The sequence below is a fragment of the Talpa occidentalis genome, unplaced genomic scaffold (assembly GCF_014898055.3).
Source record: "Talpa occidentalis isolate TD23 unplaced genomic scaffold, MPIMG_talOcc4v2.1 talOcc4.13, whole genome shotgun sequence".
Lineage (NCBI taxonomy): Eukaryota > Metazoa > Chordata > Mammalia > Eulipotyphla > Talpidae > Talpa > Talpa occidentalis.
Window position 1 is genome coordinate 101,313,666 of NW_023601322.1, and position 26,919 is coordinate 101,340,584.

General features: G+C 57.6%; 1 protein-coding gene across 1 annotated transcript in view; it reads right to left on the reverse strand.

Moving 5' to 3' along the window:
* Nucleotides 1-5,302: 5,302 nt before the first annotated feature.
* MTTP (microsomal triglyceride transfer protein) overlaps nt 5,303-26,919 on the reverse strand; it is a 34,481-nt gene continuing 12,864 nt past the window's right edge. The window contains exons 5-19 of the mRNA XM_037509643.2: nt 23,886-23,993; nt 22,871-22,987; nt 22,456-22,595; nt 20,795-20,945; nt 19,574-19,731; nt 17,228-17,396; nt 16,331-16,438; nt 14,168-14,380; nt 12,740-12,951; nt 12,090-12,187; nt 11,863-11,984; nt 10,682-10,909; nt 7,420-7,544; nt 6,331-6,501; nt 5,303-5,593 (exon numbers count right to left, since the gene is read on the reverse strand). Coding sequence (XP_037365540.1) covers nt 5,419-5,593; nt 6,331-6,501; nt 7,420-7,544; nt 10,682-10,909; nt 11,863-11,984; nt 12,090-12,187; nt 12,740-12,951; nt 14,168-14,380; nt 16,331-16,438; nt 17,228-17,396; nt 19,574-19,731; nt 20,795-20,945; nt 22,456-22,595; nt 22,871-22,987; nt 23,886-23,993 — 2,295 coding nt within the window. The 3' untranslated portion in view covers nt 5,303-5,418. The remainder of the gene's footprint in view (nt 5,594-6,330; nt 6,502-7,419; nt 7,545-10,681; nt 10,910-11,862; nt 11,985-12,089; nt 12,188-12,739; nt 12,952-14,167; nt 14,381-16,330; nt 16,439-17,227; nt 17,397-19,573; nt 19,732-20,794; nt 20,946-22,455; nt 22,596-22,870; nt 22,988-23,885; nt 23,994-26,919) is intronic.

Sequence of the window (26,919 nt, forward strand, 5' to 3'; positions counted from 1 at the left end):
CCTAGTGGCCGAACCCCAGCTTTGCACCCAAAATATGCAAAGCTCCACAGGGAAACCTCCTATTCCGGTGCTTCACACCTGAAGATGCAGGTGCTTTGCTGAAACACATCACAGGAAGGGCAGCCTCACCCACGACCTTTGCAGCACCAGGCGAGACAGGGCCGGGGGCCGTCGGGGCTGCTCTCCTCCCGCAGGCTTCCTGGCGCTCCGTGCCCTCCCTGAGGCCTCCACACAGACGTCACGGCCTCCAGGGAAACACCACCTGTTTCCACTCGAGTCCTCGGCCCACCGGCGCCTGGCGCTGCGGGGAGCAGAAGGCGCTCCCGGAGGACACGACCCCACGTGAGTGTGCACCCCCGGTTCTCCTCGATGCGTTCTTGAACGGACACAAGACGCGCCCGTGGCAGGGTTTCTGTGAACGCTGGGAAAGAGAACGCGTAGGCAGTTCCGTCCCTGCCTGCCCCCCAGTCGGCCTGGCCGTCTTTTCTCCGAGTGTTTGCTTTTGCCTCGGGGGTGCGGGGCCTGGGCAGCGGGGAGCGCAGTGCCTGTGGGAGGGGGCGAGTCTCCGCCTGTGGAGGGACGCACTGCCGAGCCCGTGCGCGCAGGACCCCTCACCACCAGGGCGCCTGTCCGGGGGCGGGGGGCAGAGGCCGCGGCGGACAAGGAGGTTTTCCAGGTGCGGGGAGGACGGCGGCGGGTCGGGCTGGCCGGGCGGAGCAGGGTGCGCCGCTGCGGGCAGGGAGGCCCAGGCCTTGCTGCGCGTCTGGAGCCACCTTTGTGGGCTGTGAACTGAAAACCGCCCTCGGGCACTGGTGGGCACGGATGTGGCCGCGTCAGGCAGGAGGCACCCACCTGCGGGCACCCCAGCAGCCTGGAGGAGGGGGGAAGGCTGCTCCCTGCGGGCCACAGCTGGGGTCCCTCTGCTGGGGAGGGGGCTGCGGCCAGAAGCGCGGTCCTGAGCAGAGAAGCTACTTTGTTCTGGAAAGTTAAGATCTTGCAATAATCAAAATAACTGTGAGGCCACGGTGTGGTCAGGCAGGCACTGCTGGGGGCGCCCCGAGTAAGTGCTGAGCCCTGTGCTTTGGGCTCGGGACACAGGCGGCTAGTAATGTGGGTGCTTGGGGGGATGCCCGAGTGGGTCGAGTCCGGCAAGCACATGGGGGTGGGAGCCACCTGAGCTGCGTAAGTTCCGAGATGGAAGGAGGCTCTGGATGACCGCCGGGTAACTCGTGGGCATCGTCTGCTCCTGTAGTGTCTTGCGGCCGTCACTCCCTGCGGGTTCTGTTGGGGGCTCTTGAGGACACAGGAGGACGTGTCCACCTGCAGACTCTCTGTGCACCCCAGTAGTTTGAAGGGTTGATTTCACACCGATTTGTACCCGTGCTCACATGATCTTAAGGCACATCGAGCGGGAGAACTGTCGGAGGGCGGGTGTGAGCCCCAGCAGGTGGGGGCTACTCACTGTGGTCAATAACCAAAGGAATCAGGTCATTTCAACAAAAGCCTGTGCTGGGAAGAAAACACCCAGACTTCTACAGGTAATCCTAGAAGACTGTGGCTGGAATCTTTCTAGCAAAAATAGAAAGATGAAAATAGCTTGCAGCTTCATGTGCTCTTCCAAGTCAACTGTGAATACGCTCAACTTGTGTTAGGGGCAGGGCAGCAAAGGATTACGGATTCATCCTAGATTGTCTGCCACCCCGTGATGGAAGGTACATGATTCGCTAACGGGCCTCCACCATTGGAGGGCCGACGGCCTTTTGTTGATCTAAATTTTTATATTTTATCTCATCTTATCAAATAAACCATGAAAAAATGTGAGAGTCCTTTGCACGCTCCAAATGCAGGTGAGGAAGAGAGAATTCTGGCTCAGTTACTGGGGGATAGAGGGGCAGCGATCATGACACCAGCTCGGATTTCACCCCTTGAATGATGCTTTCTAGAGCTTTCTCCCCTTTACACGCTGAGGATTTTGGACACATTTCTTTAGCAACCTGATCCATTGTACTGTCAGTTGTATTGCTTCCCTCCGGTCACAGCTTATAGCCCAGCACAGTCCGTCATTGTAACAGACGCTTCACAGCATATAAAATAATTAAGCACATTAACCCTTTGCGGGGAAGGACTTGCATAACCCTGGCTGTGCTTCACCCACGCGTCCTCCAGATTCCCTCTGCTCCCCGCTGTGCACGGGTCTGGACTCCAGGGGCTTGTCCCTTCTGACTTGTGCCTGGTTTCAGCCACTGGAGCACAGGCAGGAGGTCAGAGGGGGCACGTAGAGTTAGGGGTGCTCCCTCCTGGGGGTGGTGAGGGCTGCTTCTCTGTCTCCCAAGGCCATGGTCCTACACGGCCATGTTCCCTGGGCCCATGATCTCGCTCCCCCTTCACCTTCCCTGCGCCTGTGCCGTGAGCCTGAGTGTGCTTCAGCGGCCCGTGGCTTCCCATCTGCCGCCCCAGTCTTCATCAGGTCTCTGTTCTTCTCAAGTCACCCAGCCTGCATGCCTCCTTCCATCCCGAGGAGCGGAATGGCTTGATGGGAGGGCAGTCCGCTTCCAGAAGCTTCTTCCCTCTCAGAAAAGAAAGGGTCTGTGAAATCTGAAGTCAGCACAGGGATGTGGGGAAATGAATGAAAGTCATGTTTCTATAAAACATGAGGCTGATAAGCACAATGTGCAAGTATCGCTTTCGCGGGACAAAAATCCCCTCAAGCCCATGTGCTTCCTGGCAAAGGTCCAGAAAACAGAACGACTCCCGAGTCGGGAAGAAAATGTTCTGCGCTGGGGATTTCTGCAGAAGCACTTATTAAAAGTTGGTGTCGGGAGCTCTGACGCGGCGCTGGCTGGGAGCACCTGACGTCCGCCTGCTCTCTGCCTGTGTCAGCGGGACCCCCGTGCGGGAGCCGGGCGCCGCGGGGTCCCTCCCGCTGTGGTGGGAGAGGTGAGGATGCCCAGGGCGTCCTGCCATGCGTGTGTGCCCTGAGTCCAGAGTCCAGGCCACCCTGCCCGGCGCCCTGGGCCAGGCAGCAGCGGCCACTGTCCCCACAGCGAGTTGTAGAGTGACGGTGGGCGAAAGGGCGGACGGCCTCTTTTCATCAGCGCTGGCCACGTTATTTACTCTTCCCTCCAAATACGACTTTTTCATCGCGGTAACACTAGTTTACGAAACTGTATGATTTAGGGGTTCACACCTCTTCTATGTGTCACCACAAGTACCGCCGAAGCCCCCACAGTCCCCCACCAGCCTACTGGGCCCCCCGCCCACGCCCCCCTCCAGTAGCCTCCAGTCAGCAGCTTCCAGGGTTGCTTTGGTTTGGTTTGGGCTGTTGCTTTGTTTCTTTGGATTCCACTTGAGTGAAATTGTCCGGTATTTGTCGTTCTCCTCTGGCTAATGTCCGGTAGTATCATCCCCTCCAGTTCTGTCCGTCGCCACCCATGGCCACAGTTCATCTCTTTTCGTCGCTGAGTAGTATTCCTCTGCGGGACGGCCCACGTGTCCTTCATCCACGCCTGTCCTTGGGCACTCAGGTGGTGTCCACGGCTTGGCTACTGCAGGGCGTGCTGCACTGGACACCAGAGTGTGTGTCCCTTCCAGTTACTGTTTTTGCGTCCTCCGGGTAAACACCAAGGGAGGTGTTCGTGTGGCAAATCTGTTTTCAATACTTTGAGAAGCCGCCATAATGTCCCCACCAGGGCTGGACTGGTCTACGTGCCCACCTGGTGTAGGAGGACCCCGTTCTCCACACCCTCGCCAGCCCGTGTGCTTCGGGCTTTCACATCTGGGCCATGCCACTGGGGTGCGGACGAAGCTCACTGTGGTTTGGGTTTGCCCTTCCCTGGTGGTGAGTGACCACCAGGGCATTTTCTCATGTGCCTGACCACCGTCCAGATGTCTTCTTTGGAGACGTGGCTACTAAGCTCTCCTGCCCGTTTCTGGGTGGATGGTTTTCTTCTCGTTGAGCCCGTGAGTCATTTGTGGGTCTTGGATAGCCCCCCTCATGGAAAGTTTGAGGTGAAGGTAATTTCTCCACACACCAGCGTGTCATCAAAGCTGATCACTTTCAAAGGCCATTACTCACGACATCGCTGAGAGTAAAAGGGCATTAATGGGAGTGAGTGTCACCTGCTGCCGTGTGCTCGGCTGTGCACTCTACACACATCATCCCAACGAACCCCCAAACAGCCCAGTGGACAGACGGACTGGCCTGCCCCTGTGAGCGAGGACAGCCTCCGCCTCCTTGGCCTCACTCCCTTCTCTCTGCCAGACACAGCAGGAAGGATGGAAACCAGGCTCAGGGCTTCTCCGCAAGCCCACGCCCTCCTGGCTATTTCAGTGGCCGGTTTGCCCCGGAGAATCTGGCCGCCCCCCCGAGCCGAGGGGGAGTGTGTGTGTCTGCGTGGGGGTGAGAAGCGGCAGGAGCAGGGAAACGCGGCGACCGAGAAACGGGAGGCGGCAGACCGTCGCGGGGCTCCACACCTTTATTTGGTGGTCCTCACTGTCACTCCGCTGCCGCTGCGGCTCGCGGGGCCTCTGAGCTGTGTTTCCCGCGGGCCGTCGGCACCTGATCTGCTCGGGGTTTGTCACGCTAAGCGCACGGCTCTGCCTTATTAATAACCACGTGAACGTGTTTCGCTTGGCTCGTGAAATTTGCACGGAGCGCGGTTCTGTCCCTGGGCTGCACCTGGAGGCCCAGATCCCTCTGTTTCTCGGTGGCGCTACATCCTCTCACCCGTTCTGGCCTTTTTCAGATTGTGGCCAAACACAGGCGGAGCTGCCACAGCAAACGCGCGAGTGGGTGAGGAAACATGCCCGAGGGGGGCCCGGGGACACAGCCCACGGCTGGCGCCGGCCGGCACAGGGGCAGCGGGGGTCTCCGGCATCGGTGTGGAGTCCGGGGCTGGGGGGAGGCCCAGGACCGAGTGGCCCCCCGTGGCCATCTGACCGCAGGTCAGACACGTGAGTGAGGTGGGTCCGTTCTCTGAGCCGCCCCCTCAGCGCTCAGTAAGACCAACGGGAGAGGTAAACCCTTAAGCCGGACGACAGGAGTCCTCAGGAAGTCTGGCCCGCCCCCCGCCCCCCAAAACAGAAAGACAAAGGACTGCTGACTTCTCCCCGGCGGGAGCAGCCGGCACGATCAGGGGGTGTGTCAGGCTCCGCGCAGGCACTGGGAATGACTGAAACAAAAGTGGCTTCTTCTGAGGGGGCTTTGCTTTGGGGAACAAGGTTCTTCCTGGGCTGAACGGTCCTTCCTGCGCGGGGCGGGCGGGAGCGAGCGAGGGTGACGCGGGGCGCGCGCTGGCTCAGGGCGGCAGGGCGGTGGCCGAGACCCGGCTCCACGCGCGAGGTGTTCGTGGCTCTTACAAAAATCTTAAATACGAGTCAACGTGTGAACGGCGCTCTCCGCGGGGCCGGCCGGGCGGCTCAGAACCAGCCTCCGCCGGAGGCGGCCTCGGGCTGGGGCGGGAACACCACCTTGCACATGGCGGAGTTCTCCCGGTGCAGCGGGAACTCCGAGCCGGAGAGCCGCCGCTCCCGTCTGCGGCGGGCCACGTAGCCTCGGCCCGTCGCCAGCCTCTCGTACTTGGTCTCGAGTTGCCTGCGGGACAACGGGGGCGGCGTGAGCCCTGGGCCCCCGGCGGCCCGCTCGGCCAGGGCAGCACGGGAGGGTCAGGCCCCGGGCTGGGGCCCCACGTGGGCACTTCTGGAAGGAAGGACTGAACCCCTCAGGCTTGGGGTGAGCTGAGCTTTGCAGGCCTGGCTGGGCCTCCTGCCCCCCACCTGAGGGGCCCTCCCCTGTGAGAGAGCAGCAAGTCCAGCCAGATTTAGGCTGAAGACGCCCAGGGAACTTTCTGGAGCCCCGTCCAGAGAGAAATGCGCCGGGTCCCGGTCGCCGCCCCAACCATCAGAGGGTGCTTGTTCAGGAGCGTCCATGGAGGTTCACTAGAGGCTTGTTAGGGTGACCCGGCAGCACCCTAGTTCTGTGGTTGCACTGCACGGCCTCCTCCTAGCCTACAAGCAACCCCCACACCCGCACCTGTGCGTCCTCACGGGCCCGTGCAACGTCCCCCCCGGAGGCGCCGGCAGCGGCTCCGCTCAGGCCAGGGCTGGGGAGGCGTGCCGGGGCCACGCTCCGCGCACAGCGGATGCTCTGGAGAGCGGGTGTTGGGGAGGGACGTGCCAGCTTTTGAGACACTGAGAATGCCCCCGAGGATTACTGGAAATTCATGATTTACCAGGTTTCTACCATTTCCTTTGCATCCCGAAGCTGGAAGCGCAGAGCTGGGTGCAGGGGTCGGGAGCGAGAGGGGCCCGGAGGCTCCAGCCGCCTCTTACCTGAAGGGAGCCTCGGCCTTGTCCATCTGCAGGCACACCAGGAAGGGGTACTGGGAGAACTGCACGGTGGAGATGAACTCCAGGCCCGCCTCCGTCTCGGCGCTCACCTCCATGCCGGCTCTCACGAACGAGGCGTCCACGGTGACCTCGCCCGCGATCACCACGGCCAGCCTGCGGGCGGGGGGACAGCGGTGACTAGCGCCCCCATCGGAGCGGGCACGGCTGTCACGCATGGGGGCTGGACCCAGCGGTGCCCGTGGGACACTTGTGGGACCGACTCAGGACCAGGAGGTCCCTGTTGTTGATCTTCTTCTGCAAAGAATTCAATTCTGGTGTCTCTGGGGGCAGCTCTGTCTGGACAGTGCTGCAGAAACAGGAGGGAGAGGCTGCGTCGTGGGAGGCCCTGGGCCTCCCTGCTCGATACCTGGTGGGCTGCTCGCCCTCCGGGTGACTCGGGGTTCCCTTTGATACAGATGAGCCGCTTTTGACGGTTTCCGACTCTTACAGCACAGTCCAGAGGGGGTCCCGTCTCACGGACGCCCCACTGTACTTTAAACACCCCAAAAGGCAACAATGCACGCCCTTCTCTGCAGACAGAGAGACTGATGATTGTGATTACGGTCAAGGCTCGAGACCTTGATTTTAAAATAAAACACGTGCATTTCATGTGCTGGGTAGATTAAACAACACCAAGGAACGAAGAATATTTTCTTAGAAAAGCGCACACTAGTGAGGAACCTCGAGGACTCTGTGTCAGGCTTAGAGTGTGTGCAAGAAGGAGCAGCAGAGGAAACCTTATGTTCCGGCAAGAGGGAGACGCTGAAAGGCTTCCCAGGGGGGTTTCCCGACCGCGGGGCAGCTGGGAGGCGTCAGCCCCGGCCCCGGCAGCAGCTGCCCTGAGAGGCAGGAGCTTCCCGCCTGCTGGGTCAGGCTCAGGCTGCTCGGAAGACGCCCAGGGAAGCCCCCCGCAGCCCCCCCGCAATCCAGTGAAGCCGACTGCGCCTTAGTGATCATGGCAGAGACATCTGGCAAGTCAGAAGGTCAAACGATTCCAAAAACAAACGTCGGTGGTTCTGTCCATGAGCTCACCTGTTTTTCACCCTGGTCTTGGACTCCCGGTACCACAGGCTGAACTCCATGGCTCCGGAAATGTCAATGGCCAGACCGCCCTGGATCTCCATGTTGGCCTTGAGTCCAGACTGCAACTGGAGCTCCTGGAAGCAAGAAAGCAACCGAGCAGTGGCACCAGGGGAAGCGGCCGTCGCACGGGCAGGCCAGCCAGCCCTCCCGGGGGCCCCTTCCTGCGGGGAGAAGCCCCTCGACTGTGAGTGGCGGCGTCCTGCCCCGGCTGGGAGCACCATTGAATCTTGACCGCTTGGCCATGGCCTCGTGAACGCCCCACCGTCCCTAACCAGACCGACAGTCACGCCCGGGGGAGCTGAGCGCCGGCCAGCGGGCGTCCTCTCCGCCACAGCCCCACTGGGGGGCGCCGCGATTCCGGGGCAGCCCCCGGAGAAGAGCATCAGCATCGTGGACCTCGACAGAAATGCCAGCCCACGCATGCTGGCCCAGAAACTGGGAGGACTGTGAGCTGCTCAGCCGCCCCCCTGGATTCTGGCACCTGAAGGCGACCGACGGGTCTGGGTTAGGGTTAGGACGTTCTGGCGTCGGTTGAGGGGTGCCGCTGAGAGGCTCTAAAGCCAGGCGGCATCGGTGCCTGGGCAGTGCTGAGAAGGATATCGGAGGGGGGCACAGCCTCACCCAGACACCCCTGCGGAGATGGTGATCCAGCAGGACCGTGAGGGCACTGCCCTCTGCAGAGCGGCGGGCGGGCGCCCCGGCTAGATGCCCAGTTAGCCCTGGCTCACTCCAGAAAGGATCACACTCAGGTCCCCAGCTCCTTCCCACGTTCCACCAAAACACCGTGGCAGGAGACCTTAGTCCAGGACTCGGGTCCCCACTGAGTGTGCCTGTGGCCTGCAGCCCTATCACTCCGCATGACGCCTGCACACACGTGTGAGACTCTGGGCGTTGGGAGAGCCCTCCTGGCCGCACCCCACGCTGCCTGTGGGGGGACAGAGCTGTCCCTGCACCACAGCCGACGCGGAGGAGCGATCAGGCCGGGCCAAGCACAGCTCTCGTCACCGACGTCCACAGAGCGCAGGCGAGGCCCAGCTGGCCCCTGGCACTAGGACTGTTTCCACATGGCCAGGGGCTGCTCTGCAGTGTCTCTCTGCCCAGTGAGCCGCTCGGCCCCACAGAATCCGTGGCGCCAGGGCAAGGCCTGCACAGCTCTCAGGCCGGGTCCAGGCAGGCACAGGGACGTGCCGGGTCAGTGCAGGTTTCAGGGGTGCCCGGCTCCCTGGGAAGACCACGCTTCCTGGTGAGAGCTTGTGGGCAGGCACAGGGGACAGTCTTGGCCCCGCGGGAGGACAGACCATGGCCCCACAGGACAGACAGTCTCCCCAGGCCAGCGGCACAGCAGTGGCTGTCGCTCTCTAGGAGCACTGACAGCTTTGAGCGCAGACGTCCCGAGTCTCTGCATCGCATTCGATTTCCACCCCAGTCTCCCAGGCAGGTGTTCTGCCTGCAGGCTGAAGAGCAGGCCAGGCCTGGAGGCCATGTGCAGGGCGAGGCCAGCCTGCCGCTCCGTCCACCTGGAAGCCACGGCCTCCCCGGCCCCTGGCAGGAGCGCCCGCTCGAGGGCACCCAAGCCCAGCACCCGCCCGCCCCAGCGCCCGCCCCAGCGCCCGCCTCAGCGCCCGTGAGCTGCGGAGCAAGACTGGGCTTGTGCTTGTCGCTTAACGGCCCTTTGCTCTTTTACGTTTGTCTAAAAGTGCTTCCTCCGGGCCAGAGGCTGGCGTTTGGACCGTTCACCCCCATTGCTCCCCTGCAGGAGACACGCTCCTCGCGGGCCACCGAGGCTCCCCCGTGAAGCTGCCGTCACCCTCCGCCGAAGGGTAATCCAATCGCGGGGAGAGCGGCGGCAGGAGTCATTCCATCTGCCCGGCGGCCGGGCCGGCGCTCGCCGACGTCAGCGTCTGACCTGAGTGTCTCGGGCTGGCCGGCACCGGGTCAGCTCTGCAGAGCCAGGAGCTTCAGCAGCTGAGGCCGGGGCGCCCGCAGCCAAGTGCTCCAGGGTGAACTCTGCTCAACAGCACGAACAATGTTCCTCGCACCGCACGCCCCTGGCCCTTCCGCAATAAACACAGACGCGCGGAGACTCCGGGGAGGTGGCCGACGGCGCGCGTGGCCTCGACGCAGCCTGTGTGCAGAAGACGTCCTTCCCAGAGGCGGATCTCCTGGGGAACACGGGGCTCGGGGGGCTCCTGAGAGAGCCTGACCCTGCTGCCTTCCCCTCCGCCCCCCTCTCCGAGAGTGAGGAAGCCGCGTGGGCCTGAGTGAGCTGCAGCCGCAAGGCCACACGCGCGAGGTAAAAGCCAGTCAGGCGACTGAGCTGCTGGGAGAGCTGGGACCCCGACGCCATCCCGGGCCGCCACCTCCAGGGGCCTCACTCGGTGGGAACCACGGCCTGATGAGCCGCTCACGCGGCCTCTCCCTCGTCTCTCCTCGCCGTGTGGGCGCAGCCAGTGCAGGGAGATCACAGGGCGGATCCCCGCGAGAGCCGCGCGGGGCAAACACACCGCTTTGTGTCTCGCTCTGCCAGGTAAGGCAGGAAACAAGCCACCGACGGAAAACATGACCCTCGGACAGCCAAGCTCACGTCATTCAGACGACCCGCCTGCCCCCAGAAAACCCGGAGGGAGCACTGTCGTCCTCGAGCGCAGTCACCCTGGGGGTGAGGAAAACGAACCCTTCTGGAGCACGTAGCTGAAGCCAACGAAAGTAGGGGTGACCCTGAACAAGGTGAGGGCCTGCGAGTGGCCAGTCCCCGAGCCTGACCGCCGGCCGCCTGGGTGCCGGGTCCCGTGTCTGGGGACACAGCTGGGGACACGAGTTTCTGCGAGCGGGTGCTTCTGCCTGGACTAATCTGCAAGGTCAAAATGAGGCTGGACGGGGTCGTCCTCGCTGCCCGACAGGTCCCCGGCACTGACCGCAGCACGCGTCTCCGCGCCTGCCCTCGGGATGGAGGCCGTGCAGCCCAGGCGGAGGCAGGGCCTGTCTGCGCAGCTGCGTTTTGTTTCCTCCGTGACGTCTTGTTTCTTTCAGTATTTCTATTTGCTCTTTTGCCTCAACACAAGGAGACCTCTTAACCGGGTGAAAGGGAAGACGAGGTTCACCCAGGAGCGAGGGGCGAGGGTCCGGCACGGAGGCTGGGGCCAGGACGGCGGGCATCGTACCCCCCGCACGGGCGCCTGTGGGCTTGGGGCGCCTGCGGGACGCGGCTCACCTGGGAGTGATCGATGAGCAGGATCAGGCCCTTGACCACGCTGATGGGGTCACCCGAGGCCGACAGCATTTTGGACATCAGGTCGCTGTATCCGCTGAAGAAAGTGACGGGTCTGAGCTGCACGTCGAAGAGGATGGCCGACATGCCGGCGTAGGAGTCCAGGTTCTCCTCGCCCTCGTCCGGGGTGGCTGCGATCAGGGTCTCCAGGCCCTGCGCCTCGATGACCACCTGGGGGCGTGGACACAGACTCTGAGGGGCCGAGCCTCACGGCTGCAGCCTCCCGGGCCCGAGCCCCGCAGCGGGGCAGAAGCCAGACAGCTCTGCCGGGCCCCAAGGCCCCGCCACCCTCAGGGCCACCACGTGTGCAGGCGAGGCTGAGGCCGGCCTCCGGCCGTGTGTCCCAGAGCCCTGGCCTCTCCCTACATTGCTCACAAGCGACAGATGGTCTGGTGGGGCCCTGAAGGGTGGTGGGGAGGCTGCGGCGGGCACAGGGCTCCCCCAGGCACCTGAAGGGGAAGGCGGCACACCCCAGGGACACACTGTCCCTGCCCCTCCAGGCCCAGCCCCTGGCAGCATCGGGCCTCCTCAGGACAGAGGGACGGTGCTGTGCCGCCCTCCCCACGGGCGCTGGCAGCGTGGGCGGGAGCTGCTGACATGGCTCTGGGTGGCTTTAAAGCTTCAGTGATGATAGCGAGAAGCTTGGAATTTGATATGGATAAAGGCTGAAAAAGTCTGGTGATGAGGAAGGTTCCGGCACCGTTGCCAACTCCCGGACCGAGCTAGAGGGTGGAGGTCAGACGCTGTCCCTGCCCACTGCCCCTCCTGGCCGTGCTGGGCCTGGCCCTGAAAGTCACACCCACTGCCGCGGCCCTGTGGTGGGGCCCGGTCTCCTCAGATAAACACCCGGAGAAGGAAAACACCGCAGAGTAAAGAGCGCGCTACGGAGTCTATCTGTGAACAGAAAAGTAACGCTTTAAAAAGCGGGTGCGACACCCCGGCCTGATCTCAGCTCTGGGAACGCGTGGCTCTGAGACGACTCAGCCGTCAAGGTCAGCCTGAGACACGGGTGGGCGCGGGCGTGGGCCTCCCTGGGTGGCCGCCCCCGAACGCCCTGTGTCTTGTTTACCTCAGACGCCTCCCCAGACTGTGGGAGGCAGGATGCGAGGCTCCCCCGCCGTTACCTGGCTGCCGTGGAGGTGGGTGGCCCCCATGTGCTGGAAGATGTTGAGGTTGCTCCTCCGCAGGATGCCGGAGCCCGAGTAGAGGATGTCCAGGCTGTAGGTGGAGGCCGAGTGGGGGGTGCCTGGGGAGGAGAGGCCGAGCTCAGCAACAGGATGGTGAGAGCCGGGGGGGGGGGTGGGGACAGGGGTTGGGGGTGCGTGGGGTTGGGGGACCCTCCGGTACCCACGTTCTATGTAGCCGGTGTAGGCTGAGGACGCGCCGCTCTTGGCGAACCGGTCGTAGTTGTGAGCCACCATCTCCTTCAGGACCCGGCGGACCATTTTGCTACAACACAGAAGACGGAAGAGCTGCGGGGCTGGCCATGGCGGCCCCTGGGTCATACTCGGGGTAACCACAAACCTCGGTGGAGGAAAAGTGGCCCACTGCCCTCCCTCCGCCCTGAGACCCAGAGGGGCCGCTGGTCCAGGCAGGGCTCGGCACTCCGGGGGTGTCTGAGTTTCACGAGGTGCAGGGAGGACGGCAAGGCGGGAGCACCCGCGGGGAGGCGGCCGCAGTGGCCCAAAGATGAGGCTCAGGAGCGCTGAGGGAAAGCTGTGCCCATGGGGCCGACCCACGGCTTCCAGCCGCTTCCCCTCCATGCCTCCAGGTCCTCCCTGGTCACCCCCTGAGGTGTCTCCTGTACTCAGGTGTGCCCCTGACAGAGACTCCCAGCAACGCCCCCAGGAGAACCCCCGGCTCCTGCCAGTCTTCGCCACATGGGCGTTGGGACCATCCCACCCCGACTGTCCGGCCCTGGCCGCGCCGGTGACCTTGCAAGAGTGCAGCGAGCACCAGGGCCGTGAGCCCGAGGACGCAGGCACGGCGGCGCGGGCTCACCTGGCGGGCATGTCGAAGCGCAGGATGTCCTGCACGGTGGCCAGCATGTACTTGTTCATCTCCTTGGGCAGCTCCCCGATGGACAGCAGGATGTTCTTCACCTCCATGTAGGACGGGTTGCTGCTCAGGAGCACGCTGGCGGCCGTGGTGCGCACCGTCTTCTCGTGCACCTTGCGGTTCTGGTGGTAGATCCTGTTCAGGGTCTTCTTCACCTGTGGTGGGGGCCGGCGTGGTTAGGGGGGCGGGGGGACGTTCTGACCGTCTTGGTCGACGCCGCGGGCATGTGAGCACCTGTGGAAACTCACGCGCCCCACGCCCAGGGCGTCGGGCTGAGGCGCTGACCGCGGAACAGCGCACAGAACTGCCCCCCCCCCCGTCCCCCTTCCGCGCCGCCACGCCGGCCCTGGCCTCGCACGCGGGGCGGGCACGAAGGAGACCCGCTGAGGCGGTCACTGCCTCCGTCCTCCCTCACTGGATCGCAGACACTTCTGCCCAGAGGGCCCGGGCACGGCGCCTTTCGGAGCCGCAAGCCCACAGCGAGGAACCTCAGCTCCTCCTCCTCAGCGAGTCGACAGACTGTCTTTGGCAGCAACGCCGGCAGGCTGAGCAGAAGCGCAGACAGCCCCAGCCCGTCGGCCCCCGCCCCCCCGCCCGTCTCTCTCGATGAACCTACACGGACTCGTTGTCACCCCCCGAACCACAGCACACCTCGAGCTTCGTGAAAATAAAGCTTTAACAGAAAATTTGCCAAAATAACGGTCACTGTTTGGGTTTGCATTCCGTGGCAACAAGAGTTTCGCTGGTTACTGGGCCTGCCAGCTATGCAGTGGGTGCTCAGGACCAGGCATTAAAAATACCGCTTTTAGTTCCATTTCCTTCTGCTTTTTCTACCCAAACCACTGAGCTTGCTCTGGGGTAGCTGGGAGTGAAGTGGCTCATGTGAGCACGGGACCCTGGAAGGGGCAGAGCCACAGCTCCTTGGCGCCCGCGGCCCACCAGCCTCACCACGCTGAGGAGGGGCTAACGGCCAGGAAGACCCCTCGGCGGGAATCCCCGTGGGGCTTACGGCATCCTTGCCCCGACAGAAGCTTCATCTCGAGGCTTCCTGAAAACGTGGCTGCAGAAGCCAGCTGGCTAGTTGTAGGTCACCAGGGATATTAAAGCTCAAAAGATGGAACAGTCTCTTAAAACTTAAGGAAGTAAAGCTCTTTCCAAAAAGAATCTTCATAAAACAAGAGAATAAACCTCAGTATTTACGCTTCAGGATACAGGACATTGTTCAACACGTGCGGCTGCTTCAGAACAGCCTCACCCCCGCCTGCAGAGCTCCTCCTCGCCAGGAGAGAGAGTTAGTGTGGGGGGAATAAGGTGCCTCCTGTTCAGGCTTTTGTCCTCCTGCGCATTTGCACTTATCCCTGGGGGCTTTACCTCCTCAGTGATGAAAGGGACGTCGTATCTCTGCAGCACGGTGACAGCCAGGTGGCTGACCGGCCCCTCCCCGGCCTCGGCCAGCTTCAGCAGCAGCGGGATGCCCTCGGGGAGCAGGGCGTTCTTCAGGGACAGCAGGTACATCATGGTGTCTGCTTTGCTCTCGGCCTTTTCAAGTCCTCCCAGGATTAACTTCTTGGCTTCTACCACTGCCTGAAAAAATGACATCTAACGTCAGACACGGTGCCTACAGCCCACAGCTCAGTGGAGACTGGCGTTGCTCCTGGGTCCGAGGCACACAGAAGTCTTCAGGCAACTTTGGTTGCCTGATGGAGGCACGCGGAGAAAATAAACCAGCGCAGCTTGATGAAGGAGCAGGTCTCTGTGCCTACTCAAGCGTGTCATTAATAAACACATTGCGAGTGTGAAGTCATTTATAAAACTCCCTGTGACTGATTATTCATAAAACTGCTGCGATGCTGAATTTCCCAAGCACAGTCAGAGGGAACCCAGCATGACTGGGGGCACTTAGGAGGCAGAGAGAAGGTCTTGCTTTGAAAAAAGCCTGTCTCCTGTGTCCAGTAGATTCCAGGGTTGGTGGATGCTGCCAGATGGGTTAAGAAAAGTTTCCTGAAGGCCTTCTATGTGGCAGGTACTTTGCAAAATGCTCTTTAATTAGACAAGGCTTTCCCCCTCAGATCTTGGGTGGGAGGGGGGAGGAACTAAGTACAGAATCATAGTTTCATGGAAAAGCAAATCAGAAACAGGGACACTGGGGTCTGCACTTTATCTTTGCTACTGTGCGTGTTTTAGGGACTCAGCTCCATCTTTAAAATAAAGGTTCCTAAGCTGGAATTCCTGTGTGGGGTTTGCAGACTCTGAAATTAGGCTGTGGGCAGACACACAACACACACAGTGAGGACAGGGGAGGAAATCATAAGTTAAAAGGCCCCCAAATAGAAGGAAAGGTGCTAACATCCACCTCTAGTTAGGGAAACGCCCCCAAGAACCCAGATGCCCGGCCTACGGGCACCAGGCAGGAAAGTGCTTCTGGGGAAGATGCCGGATGTCTGCAACCTGCTCACATGCAGCAGCTCAACCAAAATTATATTTAAACTGAGTTAAATGGGAAAATGCAGGCATGGCACTGGGTGAACTACTGGGCAGTCCAGGGGAAGGGTATGCAGACATTCACAGAGCTATACTGTTCTCACCACTGTTCTGTAGGTTTGAGTTTTTTTCAAATCCAAATTTGGACGAAAAAGAAAATTAGGTTGCAGGGAGGTCAAAAGGTTAGGAAAAACAAATAGGAAAAAGTGGGGAGCTTGGTATTCACTGTGAGCTTGGACCCTCGCTGCCTCACTGGAAAATGCTGGAAAGCAGTGGGGTGGATGGCAGCTTCCTATGGTGTGCCTTGTTTTTAACAGTAAAAATGAAGAAAGCGAGACGATAGCCAATCCCTTTGAGACAGAGGCTACGTGACTGGAAACGGGCTGTACAATAAATGTGGACAGAGAAAAAAGGCTGTTTCTATATATCCACATCTTTCATCTACTTGCATTATAGAAAGATGGGATCTGCTGGATCTTAATCCATTGGGTTTTCCATATTTAGTTATGCTTACAAAGTGGGTGCATTTTTTTTTGAGAGGTTTTTTTTGAGAGATTTTTTGCTGAGAAAGGTGTTAAAATTGGTAAACTACTCAGGCAAACGGAGAAACTTTGAGCAAATGGATTACAAATAAAATGTAATGTTGTAAGTAATCAGAAGTATCTCTCCTGCTATCAAAACTCAAAATTACAAGCCACACTCCGCATGGATAAAACTCCCTGTAGCAGCAGCCGAGAGTCTCGTCTCGTCTGAGAACAAGCAGCAGGCCCCCGCCTCGGTGCAGGCTGGGAACCGTGGGTGACGAGGGAGGCACGGACCCGCCAGCCGTCACCTGAGCACCAGGTTTTAAGTAACAACACCCGGCTGTTTGCGCACAGGTCTCGGCGTCTGCATTTCGGTGGGAAACCGAAACAAGCAATGTGGTAGCTGGACGGAGAAGTAGAAGACAAACCTGCCGTGCAGACAGGGCAGGAGGGGTCAGGAGGGGTCAGGAGCGGGCGGCGTGTCGGGCAGCAGGGCTGGGGTGCGGCTCGCAGGCCTGGGCTCACTCACCTTGAGTTTGCAGCCTTCGTTCTGACACAGCTTCCGGACAAGGGCCCCGATGACGATCATCACGGTCTCCCTGATGTCATTGCTCGCGAAGGAGCCTTTGAACTTTCTCTATGGGCCAAGCAGGAGAAAACCGGTTACCAGAGCCTCTAGACATTTCTGTAAGGAACAGGGGCAGGAAGCACGTGAGCAGCGCCCGCGGGAGAGTGGCGGGCTCCCCACGGCTCACATGCCCACGGGTGGAATAATTGCTAGAACCTCTTCCCCTTCCAGGTAGTCTTAATAGGGCTTGACCACCCAGTTTCATGGGTTGGCCAACTGGGTCACTGAACGAGAAGGGGCCTGTAAAATTCCATGTGTGGGTGTAGGGGGCTGCGTCGCTTTCGTCAGATCCTCATGCAGGCCCATTTTCCAAGAAGACCATCGACTCTCCCACTGGGCATGGTGCACACACGTGCTCTGTTTCATCTTGCACCAACCAAGCCTGACTCCTGATTCCAGTGTGAACTGGTCTAGCATCCGGAGAGCTGTCTCTCTCCAAGGCACTGTGTATGAGACACCATGGAGATTTCTGAAGCCAAAACAAATCTTTTAAAATCACTTTTGGAAGCAAAACCGGGACTCCTCCCTTCTGAAGGCCTGTCCTATGTCACATGACACGATCGGTGAACACAATTTTATGAGGCACAGTTAGTTCTTGGGAGGCCTTGTAAAGACACCTAGTCAAGGAGTTTACTGTGCACTGAGTGACTAATGCCTAGAAAACAATCCAGCAGAATTGGAAAATGAATAATCAGAAGGTCCTAGGCTCAGCCCTCGTTGTGTTGTGAGCAGTATTCATTCCCACGTAGATTCTTGAGAAACCGAGAGCCTCTGTCTCCCCAGTGCCCCTGGACTTACGATGAGGGCATACAGGAGGTCTTCGTTGGGGTGGGAGGCAAAGCCGCAGGCATAGAGAAAGCGCTCCTGCAGGACAATGCTGCTGTCGCTCTTGAAATCCAAGAAGTCCAGAATGGCGTCCAGTGAGTCTGGGGTCTGGGCGGAGGTGACGGCGTCCACCAGCTGTGGCCTGCAGGAAGGCGGCGTGGGTTAGGGCTCGGGGTACCAAGGAAGGCCCACAGCCCCGCCACTCACAGACTGCCCACTGGTTTGGGTTTCCCAAGTAGGTGAAATTCGTTTTCATTTGGACAGAAGAAAAACAAATGACTCCCAAAGCCCCCTGCCATTTCATCTTAACCTTTGCTAAGACCCCCTCACTCGGCACATGCTCAGAACATACCAAACTGCCGCATGAGCCCAAGCCGAATGTAAATGCACTGTTTTTAACTTAAAGTTACATAAATTACAAATTAGGTTCAAAGTCGCTTCTATGCGTTACACATAAAAGCTAAAACTGGTTCTCTTTCTGCTTTAAAGATACACACATTCTTCAGTTGCCTAATTTAAATAGCGCAGTATTATTTAATAGAAAGATGGACACTTCTGTTAACTAAGTGATAGCTGAGGGATAATTTTTCGCTTTATTTTCATTGAAAAAGCACCGCGGTGTAGCTCAGCCACAGGCTTCTGCAGGGCGGGGCAGAACTCCCACAGGAAAGCTCTTTGCATGGTGGAGGCTGAACAGTCATGTTTCTGAAACTAGGTGTCTCACTAATGGTCATCTGTATAGAATATTCTCATTCGCATCCTATAAACATGCCATATAGATAGAGATAGACAGACAGATAGAAAGAAAGACAGATAGATTGATGCAGTGCTCTGTGCTTTAAAAAAGATACCCTTGCAGTTTCATCCTGCTGCTAAGAAAAAGCCAGTGACTGAAGCGGAGACAGAGATGACACTTATCACGTGCGTGTTACACATGCACTGCACTCAAATTCTGGGTGTGCAACCCCCAGTTGCTTTCATTTCTTCTTGTAACAGCTAAAAACGGTCATTGCCTTAGGGTTGCTGGGAGGATTAAACTAATCTCTGTGAAAACACGCAGGCCAGTGGTGGCACTCAGTGAGCGCTCAGTCAGCACACGGTGCTTTCCACACGCTCACCTCCCGTTACCCGCAGAGGCCTCCCCGAACCCCTGCAGCACACTCAGCCTCAGGTGAGCCCCAGGTGGGTGGGAAACCAGCACGACGTCGCCCCCATCACGGCCGTCTTGAGAGTTTCGAGTACAAGCATGGCTGCGGGTTAGCGGCATTTCCACTCTCAGTCGCTGGTTTTTATGCTTGTCAGTAGTTTTGTTTTTGTTATAAAGTGAAATCACTCTACTACTATGTTTTTAAATTCTCCCACTAAAACAGTGTCTGGGAACTTACGGTTTTGTGTATCTTTCACCTGGTGGTTAAATATTTGTCTCTGCAGAGAGGAACCGAGTTGTATTAGCCCTATGGAATGTGAATCATTTTTTTAATGTCCCCAGGCAAGTCAGTTCATGAGTAAGAATAAACAGACTGCAAGAAAATTAGCTAAACTCTCTTTTGGAAATTGAAACCTTTAAACTCGGTGCTACTTGCTGCTGCTGCTGGTGTGAGTGTGTCTGTCTGTCTGTCTGTCTCTCTTGGCCAGTCCCCACTACTGGTGTGTTAACAGCGTCCATGTTTCTTCAAATTAGTCATCACTCGGGTCACTGGCATCACACAGCGGACTGTGTGTTTACCATTCTGTATCACAGGCAGAAAACACTTGTATTTATAGGCAAAGTCAACTTGAGGATTCAGTTGGCCCTGGTTGTGATGTCTGTACATGGCCAGCACTTTCACCAAATAGTTAAATAATGCACACATGTCTTTGCTCCGGCGTCTCCGGCCGCTCCCGTCCTTCTCGGCTGTCTATAAAACAGGGGTGTGGTGGGAACGGCCATTGCATCTTTGATAAACACCCCCTTTTCCACCACAAAAAGTCATACTCGATTTTGGCTTTATAATCAAATCTGAGGCCTTTTCAGGCACAGATAACTTGGGGTCCACCACGGGAGACTAGTGAGGCGGCAGAGCCGCGTGGAGATGAAGCCCTGCCCCCAGCCTCGCGCCCATCTCTGCCCAGTTTTAACTCATCAACACTCAAAACAATGATGGTTCGAGTCGCTACTGAAAACGTGTGTTTTGGGTCCGTCACTGTTGCGCTACGGGGCTGCGGCACAGCCCGTGCAAATCCGAAGTAACTGCTCTGGAGGGGCCCGGCTGGCTCCCAGGGGTCCCGAGCCTCACAGCAGCGGCCACCCAGACAGCCCCCCTCGGCCCGGGCACTCACAGCACTTCCTTGTTCTCGGCCTTCAGGATCTGCACGATCTCCTCCCTCTTGGCCGTGCGCAGGTGCTGGATGAAGGCCAGGAAGCTTCTCACGGACGTGGCCTCAGACAGGCTGTCGGGCTGCAGGTGCTTCCTGACCGACTGCCAGTGCTCCGAGAGCTGCAAGACAGGCGCGGGCTCAGCCACGGCCCCTCGAGCGCTGCACCCCGCCGCCGCCAAGCAGACTGCAGCCGCCCTGAGCCGGAGATGCGCTGGGCCGCCTCTGAGGGCGGGTTGTGGATTCAGATCCTCTTCCCTCCCTCCCTGCTTCCTCCCTTCTGTCTTCCCTTCTCGCTTTCTAAGAGCTGCAGTGACAATGTTGCACCGAAGTTGGAAAAGCAAATTGCTCCCAGGCACAGCCCTTCCTATAATAGGGAAGGGGTAATTGTCAGAAATCGTAGTGGACTATGTTGAACGACTGTGGGGAAGACATTAATAGTTTCCAGGCTAAGAAAAGACGGTTTCATTAAGCACTTCGCTGACACTGCCCCTCTCAGCGGACAGGAGGCAATTATGTCCTATGTGGGGGAAAATCCAGTGGACAAAACACCCAAGTCTCAGAATGATTTTCTCTGTCATTTTGTTTTCCCTTAATTCAACCCTGGTAGATCTGAAGGATGTTGAAGAATCAGTGCCTGTACTTGAAGCCCATCGCGGGACTAGCTCCGAAGGTCCTGCCTTCCTCAACACCAGACAGCGGCCCCTCAGTAAGGGCGTCACGGCCGACTCTGACGAGAGCGGGAATTTCTCTTTGTGGGGTGAAGAGCGTGCAGGATTAGCTACACTTTGCCTTGGGGATGGGCTGCCACCCCCAGCGACTTATAGCGAAGTGTCACTGACCCAGCAGAGTGCCGGTCGCTGCCTCAGTCCCTGTACACCCTGGGCTGGCCCAGGGCCGTGCTGCTGTGGGCGTTCGCTCAGCACATCCAGGCCCAGGGCCCCGCCTGGCCTTGGTGCCAGGGGCTCCCCAAAGCTCCCAGGCCTGCCCTCCTGCGTTCTAGGCACTACCTCTAAAGCTGCCCTACAGCGTCCCACCTCTGACCTCAGCCAGCGGGTGCTGTGGGGGGCACCACCCCAGGGGCACCACCTCAGGATTCCTGGCAGCTTTCACAGAACTCACTGAACCTTCATGAGGGACCAAAGGAAACAGATTTGAGCACCGGCTTTCCACGCGCACACTCACAGACGGGCATCCTTTGCACTCGCTCTGGAAGGCCTGGCCCACAATGGGGAGGGCCGTGTACTTGGAATCCACAGCTTTGATGGCGGCGGCAACCTGCTTCCCAGGGATCAGTCTCGGGCCTGCTTCTGTCGTCTTCAGCTCTAGTTTCTGCCTGTGTCACCACAGAGGAGAGAAGTCCACCGTCAGCATTCTTTGGCCACAGAAGCTGATTTATTCAAGGTGTGTAGGGTGATGTCTTTGCCACTGTGGTATCTCCAGAGGCAACTGGAACCTCAGTCAAAGATTTGAAAATTTAAACCTGGACTTTCAAAGTACTACGACCAAGAATGCAGGGGAGAAAGTCTCCTGGAGGCTGCACAGGCTGAGTGCTAGCAGCCCTGCTGCATTAGCCCAGCTCCCTGGAAACGGGTCTGTGATGTAACCACATCCCACTTACAAGACAACCGGGGAATCTTACTTCCCAGAAGCAACCTCAATAATATTTTTGTCTGATGCGCCCTTTCAGAACCACGTCTTGCCCTCAGCGAGGGCTGCATCTGGGCAGGACTCTGGGGCCATCCTGATGAGAGAGGACAGCAGGCGTGACACTGTGTGACTTAAGCCCGAGTCACGAAAGGGGAGCAGCCTGCATCTCTGTGCTGGCAGCACAAGCCCTCGGAGACCACACTCCAGAGGAGAGACCGTGCTGAAGGCCACGTGAGACAGGGCGAGAGTCACCAGGAACCTCAGCAGGTGGGTCTCCTGCCCAGGTGGAGACAGGTGAGGAGCGACTCTTGACCCACATCAGACCCATGACAGCAAAGCACGCAGATGCCAAGGAAGGTTCCAGAATTAAGAGGGGAAATAATGAAGTGACTGTGGCTTTTTATATCACTGGGTATTGAGTGGTTAGTTAGAGCAGTGGCCACCAGACGGGCCTGATAACACATCTGAGATCTGTACTTTATATGGCAATACATAACAACAATATACAGCATAAACTAGAATGGAAAATTCTCCTCCAGATGAAACGTCGATAGCGTTTCCAGTTTGAGGAACTTCTCCCATTCACCTCTGACATTTAGGCGCCCTCAGAGGAAACATTCGAGAAGCGATGGCAGAAGATAAAATACACGTTACACTAGACAATGTTCTTCTGAATTAAAATCTGAAGATAACACACACTCTTGGACTGGAAATTCCACTTCTTAAGCCTGTGACGACTCTTCTGACCAGAGAAAATGCCTCAAACTGAAATCACAGGCCTGCTTTGGGAATTTTTACGTGTTTCTTAACAATAGCAAACTCTTGAGAAGAGAACACACAAATGACACCACTTTAAATCTCAACAGTGGAAACATTCAACAGAGAAATTATGTAGGATGAATCAAGTACTTTGTTTTTTTAATTCAACTGATGGACAGATGGATTTCCATGCAAGTCTATTAGAAAAGAGTAACACGTGCCATGTGTTATTGCAGATTACGTAAGAGTTGAACAAGACATAAGCACTGTTTTCAAGGCATTCACCATCCATCTGAGGATGCGACTGCCACGTCTTTATCTGTCCTATATATGTGTATATATCTATATATCTCTCTCTATATATATATATATATATATTTAAAAACCAAATGTAGCCATGTTTCAAGGAAAAGTAATCAAGACTGTGCATATCTTACTTTGAAACGATTTTGCCTGAGATGCTGTGTAGAAAATTCAGCCCGAAGGCGTGTGTCTCCTCGGCCAGCACGGCGATCACAAAGCTGTCCTCTATCTTATAGGTGGTGACAGAAGAGGCTTTCGACGTGACCCCCAAGACCTCAATGAAGAAAGAAGTGTGTTTTGTGGTGATGAGCAATCAGCTATTTATCTTTGCATCAAGCCTGACCACAGCGCATCTTTTCATCTTAGAAGAGCTTCCACATTATTCACTCCCCCACCCAACCTATAATATGTTAAACTCCTCACTGATAAGTAAACCCTAAACTAGAAATGATGTTTCCCAATGGTATCGTGACCTTATTTTCCTGCAGTTTAAATTAACCTCACAAAATGTAACAGTTTGGCCAGTCGTAGGATGCCCTGCAGCCATACCTGATTTGGGGTTGTGAATCCAGGCCTTTCTATCTTGCAGGAATCCAAGGCCTTTACTTTGATCACTTTGTCTTGCTGAGCCTGGTAGGTCACTTTGCAATCCCCAGAGATATCTACCTAGAAAGGAAAGTGAGCAGAGAATATTTGGGAACCACAGATGGCTCACTTGAATTCCAGCAGAAAGTGCCGTGACAGCTGGTCCCTGGTAGGCCCTGCGGCCTTTTGTCCCCGCTAATGAGATAGGAACACAGGAGAGGACGCTGTGTCCCCCCCACAAGCGTGGGCCCTCCCTCCTCTGTGGCTGGAGAGCTCCTTGCTGATACCCTGATTGCCCCATGAATGATGACGGTCTCCTACTTCACCCTAACGTGTAAGAACTGGACAGATTCTCTGGCCAGAACCAGTGTGTACTCTGACTTAACCACATTAGAAATTCTTAGCATACTTAGACTTCTTAGCGCAGTAGCTCTGCATCACAGCAACAACTCTTGGAGTGCAACAAAACGTGCTGATCTGAGCCCCCGCCGTGCCCCCACCCCACCGCGTCAGCCTGCGCCGGCCCACACCAGGAGACAGAGGCACACCCAGAGTCGGCCTGCTTGGCCACCAGGGTGGCTCCGAGGAAGGGCCATCTCTCAGCTTCTCTAGTTTTACCCTCGCTTTCTTCATCTATAATTCGAAGGGCTTGTGTAGAACAGTGGTTCTCCAAACTGACAAGGCCCCAGGCGCAGGGAGTCGATGTTTGAACGAGCCTGGGTCTGACTCACTCGTTCTGCAGTTTCCTTCACACGACCAATCCTATGCCCCTTTGTCCTGCCTTTGGGTAATAAAACGTTGGGAGAAAGGGCAAGTAGTTTCCTGTGTAAATGAGACCTGACCCCCCACTCCCCTCCTCTGCGCACTGCCAGAGCAGGAGTGCGTTTGCAGAGGTTCCACCAGCAGGAACCAGGATGAACGATTCCGGCGACTCTCTCAACAAATGCAGCTCTGGGTCCTTGATGATTTTGACTCGTACCTCATTGGTGTTCCCAGAGGTCAGCTGCATCTGAAACAGGCTGGCCAGGCCTCTCTTGAGATTCTCAATGGCCACGGGCTCATTCGGATATGCGTAGTATTCTTTCACCTGGGGGGTAACAGACACAAATGAAGCAAAACGGCGTTACTCCTCAGCCCTGGTGAAGCAAGAGGCGGGAAGGGTCAGATCCCCTCCCTGTCCGTTCTGGGAGCAAGGGACCTGGTACTCCAGAGCCGGGATGTCTTGTCTTTTCTTTTTTGCAAAAGGAAGCTACTTAAATTTCAAGCGAGCGAGACATGGGGACACGGGGTGTCGGGGGCTGATAACGGGACGGGGCAGGCGGGGGTGCGTGCGGGTCCTGTGACAGCAAGGGCTGCCTGAGGAGGAACATTCCCGTAGAATGTGTCAGTGTGGTCACTCCCCCAGCCCTGCCTGAAACAAAACTACCCAAGTTTTAAAGTGGAAGCCAAGAAACGGGTGCTTGGGAGAGAATGGCGGCAGCACCCCAGGGCAAGGGAAGGGTGAAGGGAAGGACTCTGGGTCTCCTCCCTCTCAGGAGCCACAGGGACACGTTCTCTGCAAACACATGGGGACTGCCGTCTCCAGACAGGACGCGTCAGACACGGGTGACCGGGCTGCTTCGGCCCAGGGGCAGGCAGGAGGGCCGAGGGCGGGCCCGAGGCCCAGGGCATTTGTTGGTGAGTCTTAGGAACTTCAGACAGTGAGGGCGCCGTTAAGGGGGGAGTGACATGTGCTGTGTTCTGCGTCGTCATGTTCCTTACAGGCCCACACGTGCCTCAACTATTTATAAGGTTTGACCTAAACTGTCTGGAAAGCCAGCTGCCAGGTGTCAGCCTGGGCTCTGCGCACGGGCCTGCCTCGCTTCACGGGGCGAGGACCCACCTGCGCCCTGACCCCAGGTCCCTGAGAAGACACGGCGAGGAACGCTGTGTTTCCTGGTGGGCCAAGCAGTTACACTGTAGGATGAGAGAATTTTTCTCTCCCTAGAATTAGGAAAGTAGACAAGTCTCCCTAAAATCTGCTGCCTTGGGTAGAGCAGCGAGCTCCGAGTCAGGCCGTGCTATCTCTGCGCTAGCTGGTTGGCAGGACGGACCAGGCGGCTGCTGAGAGCTTAAAATAATAGTAACACCGAGGTCAGAGCACTGTGGTCAGGCCACGTGGCTGTCAAGCAGCGACCTTAATTCATTATTTCACAACAGGCACTAAGTTTTATTACTTCGGGCCATAAAGCTGATTACTTCATTCTGCACCGACATGAGTTCTGAATGCTCAGGAGCACAGGACTTTTATGTTACCCCAGCCCCAGAGCTTCCTGCTTACAAACCCAGCCTTAGCTCTAACCCCAGGAAACCAGCACAGAGGACAGCTGGGGGTCAGGCGGCAGATCACACTTCTGAGGACCTGGACCTCTTGGTAGCAGTAGAGGCCATCCACAGTTTTTCCTTAGGAAGGAAAGCTCCAATACGTTCCCGTACCCTAGCTATTCTTGAAGAGTAAGAGACGGCAAAAAGCCGTGAGCTGGTCACACAGCGACCAGAATGTCACCTTCCTCGTGCTGTGGTGTTATCCCTCCCAGCGGCCCCGGTGCACCTGTGAGATACAATCAGATCTGCCTCACGTGAGATGGCCAGAGAAGCAACAGGCTAGGTCAGGAGGCCTCAGGGCCCCGCACCTCCTTGGGAGGCTCAGAGGGTGGAAGGGGCCACACAGCCACACTCAGCAAGCAAGTCGGTGCCCACAAATCACACACACACACACACACACACACACACACACACACACACAGGCCAGCTCAGCAGGCCTGCGGGTAACACAATGAGCACAGGCAGACATGGGAATCTGTAATCCTCCAGTCAGCTGGACTGGCCTTCCGGTCAGCTGGAAAGCGCCCACGCCACAGCTGAGCATCCTTGGTTGTCCCCGTTAACCCGTCCTGACTGGCAGACAAACCAGGGCCCCAGCAGCGTCTACAGGGGACACGGGCGTGTGGGGACACGGGCGTGCGGGGAGTTCTTGTCTATGGCAACGGTCTCTGTCGCAACAGAAACACGGGCCTTCGGCAGAGTGAGGGCAGGACAAGCCATGCGGACTGGCGAGGGCCCTGGACGTCTCAGGGATGTCAGGGCAGGCCCAATTTGCTCCTGGGCTAGGAAAAAACTGTGTAAGAAAACTGCCAGTCAGCAGCCCCGCCTCTCCTTCCTACGGTTGCTCTTTGGAAGCCAAAATAGCTTAAACAATGCTGGTTTCCGGCAGTGACGTGTCTGAGAATTCCACATGGCTTCTGGGTCTCCAGGGTCACGTCTGACAGATACTTTATCGTGTAACTGAAAGATACCAGGGGTACTTTGACCTGTGGCTTGAGGAAGTCACCAGCAGTCACAGGCCCTGGACCCCGCAGCAGGGACTCCTGATGTGGCAGGTCCACCCCAGCCTTTGGACGGGGAAGGCGTCCAGCTCTGTGTGTAACCGAAGACTTTGTCCTCGAGCACTGCCTAAGGGGCTGTAAACCACCAGTTGTCATTAAGATTATGAACGTCATTAATATTTTATGGGCTCAAGTGTCTTGCCACATTGGAAGGCCAGAGAAGAAATATCACTTTTTCGTGCTCCAAACAAAGTTGTGTCCTGTGCAAGTCAGTGATTTAATAGCTGAGGTGAAGAGTGAAATAGGAGCACGCCAGGCAGCCAAAGACGCGGCCTTTCACCAAGCCCTGTGCGCCGGACACGGTGTAACACGCAGTTCCCAGCAAAGACTGAGATCAGACCCTCCGTTTTGACCCCAGCTCCACACCTGGCGGCTGGAAGCGGCCACTAAGCCAGCCCTTCACTTCCTTCACTCTGTCTACTCATCTGTCACCAGAAACATCCAGGCAGGACAAGGCTCCAGGCCCGCTGGGGAGCAAGGGCAGGTAGGGCAAGAGGGGAAGCAGAGGGAGAGGCTGGAACAGAGCGAGGACCGCGTGTCCTCTCCCTGAACCACCATCCCGGTGAGCACAGGCGGCCTGCTGGCCGG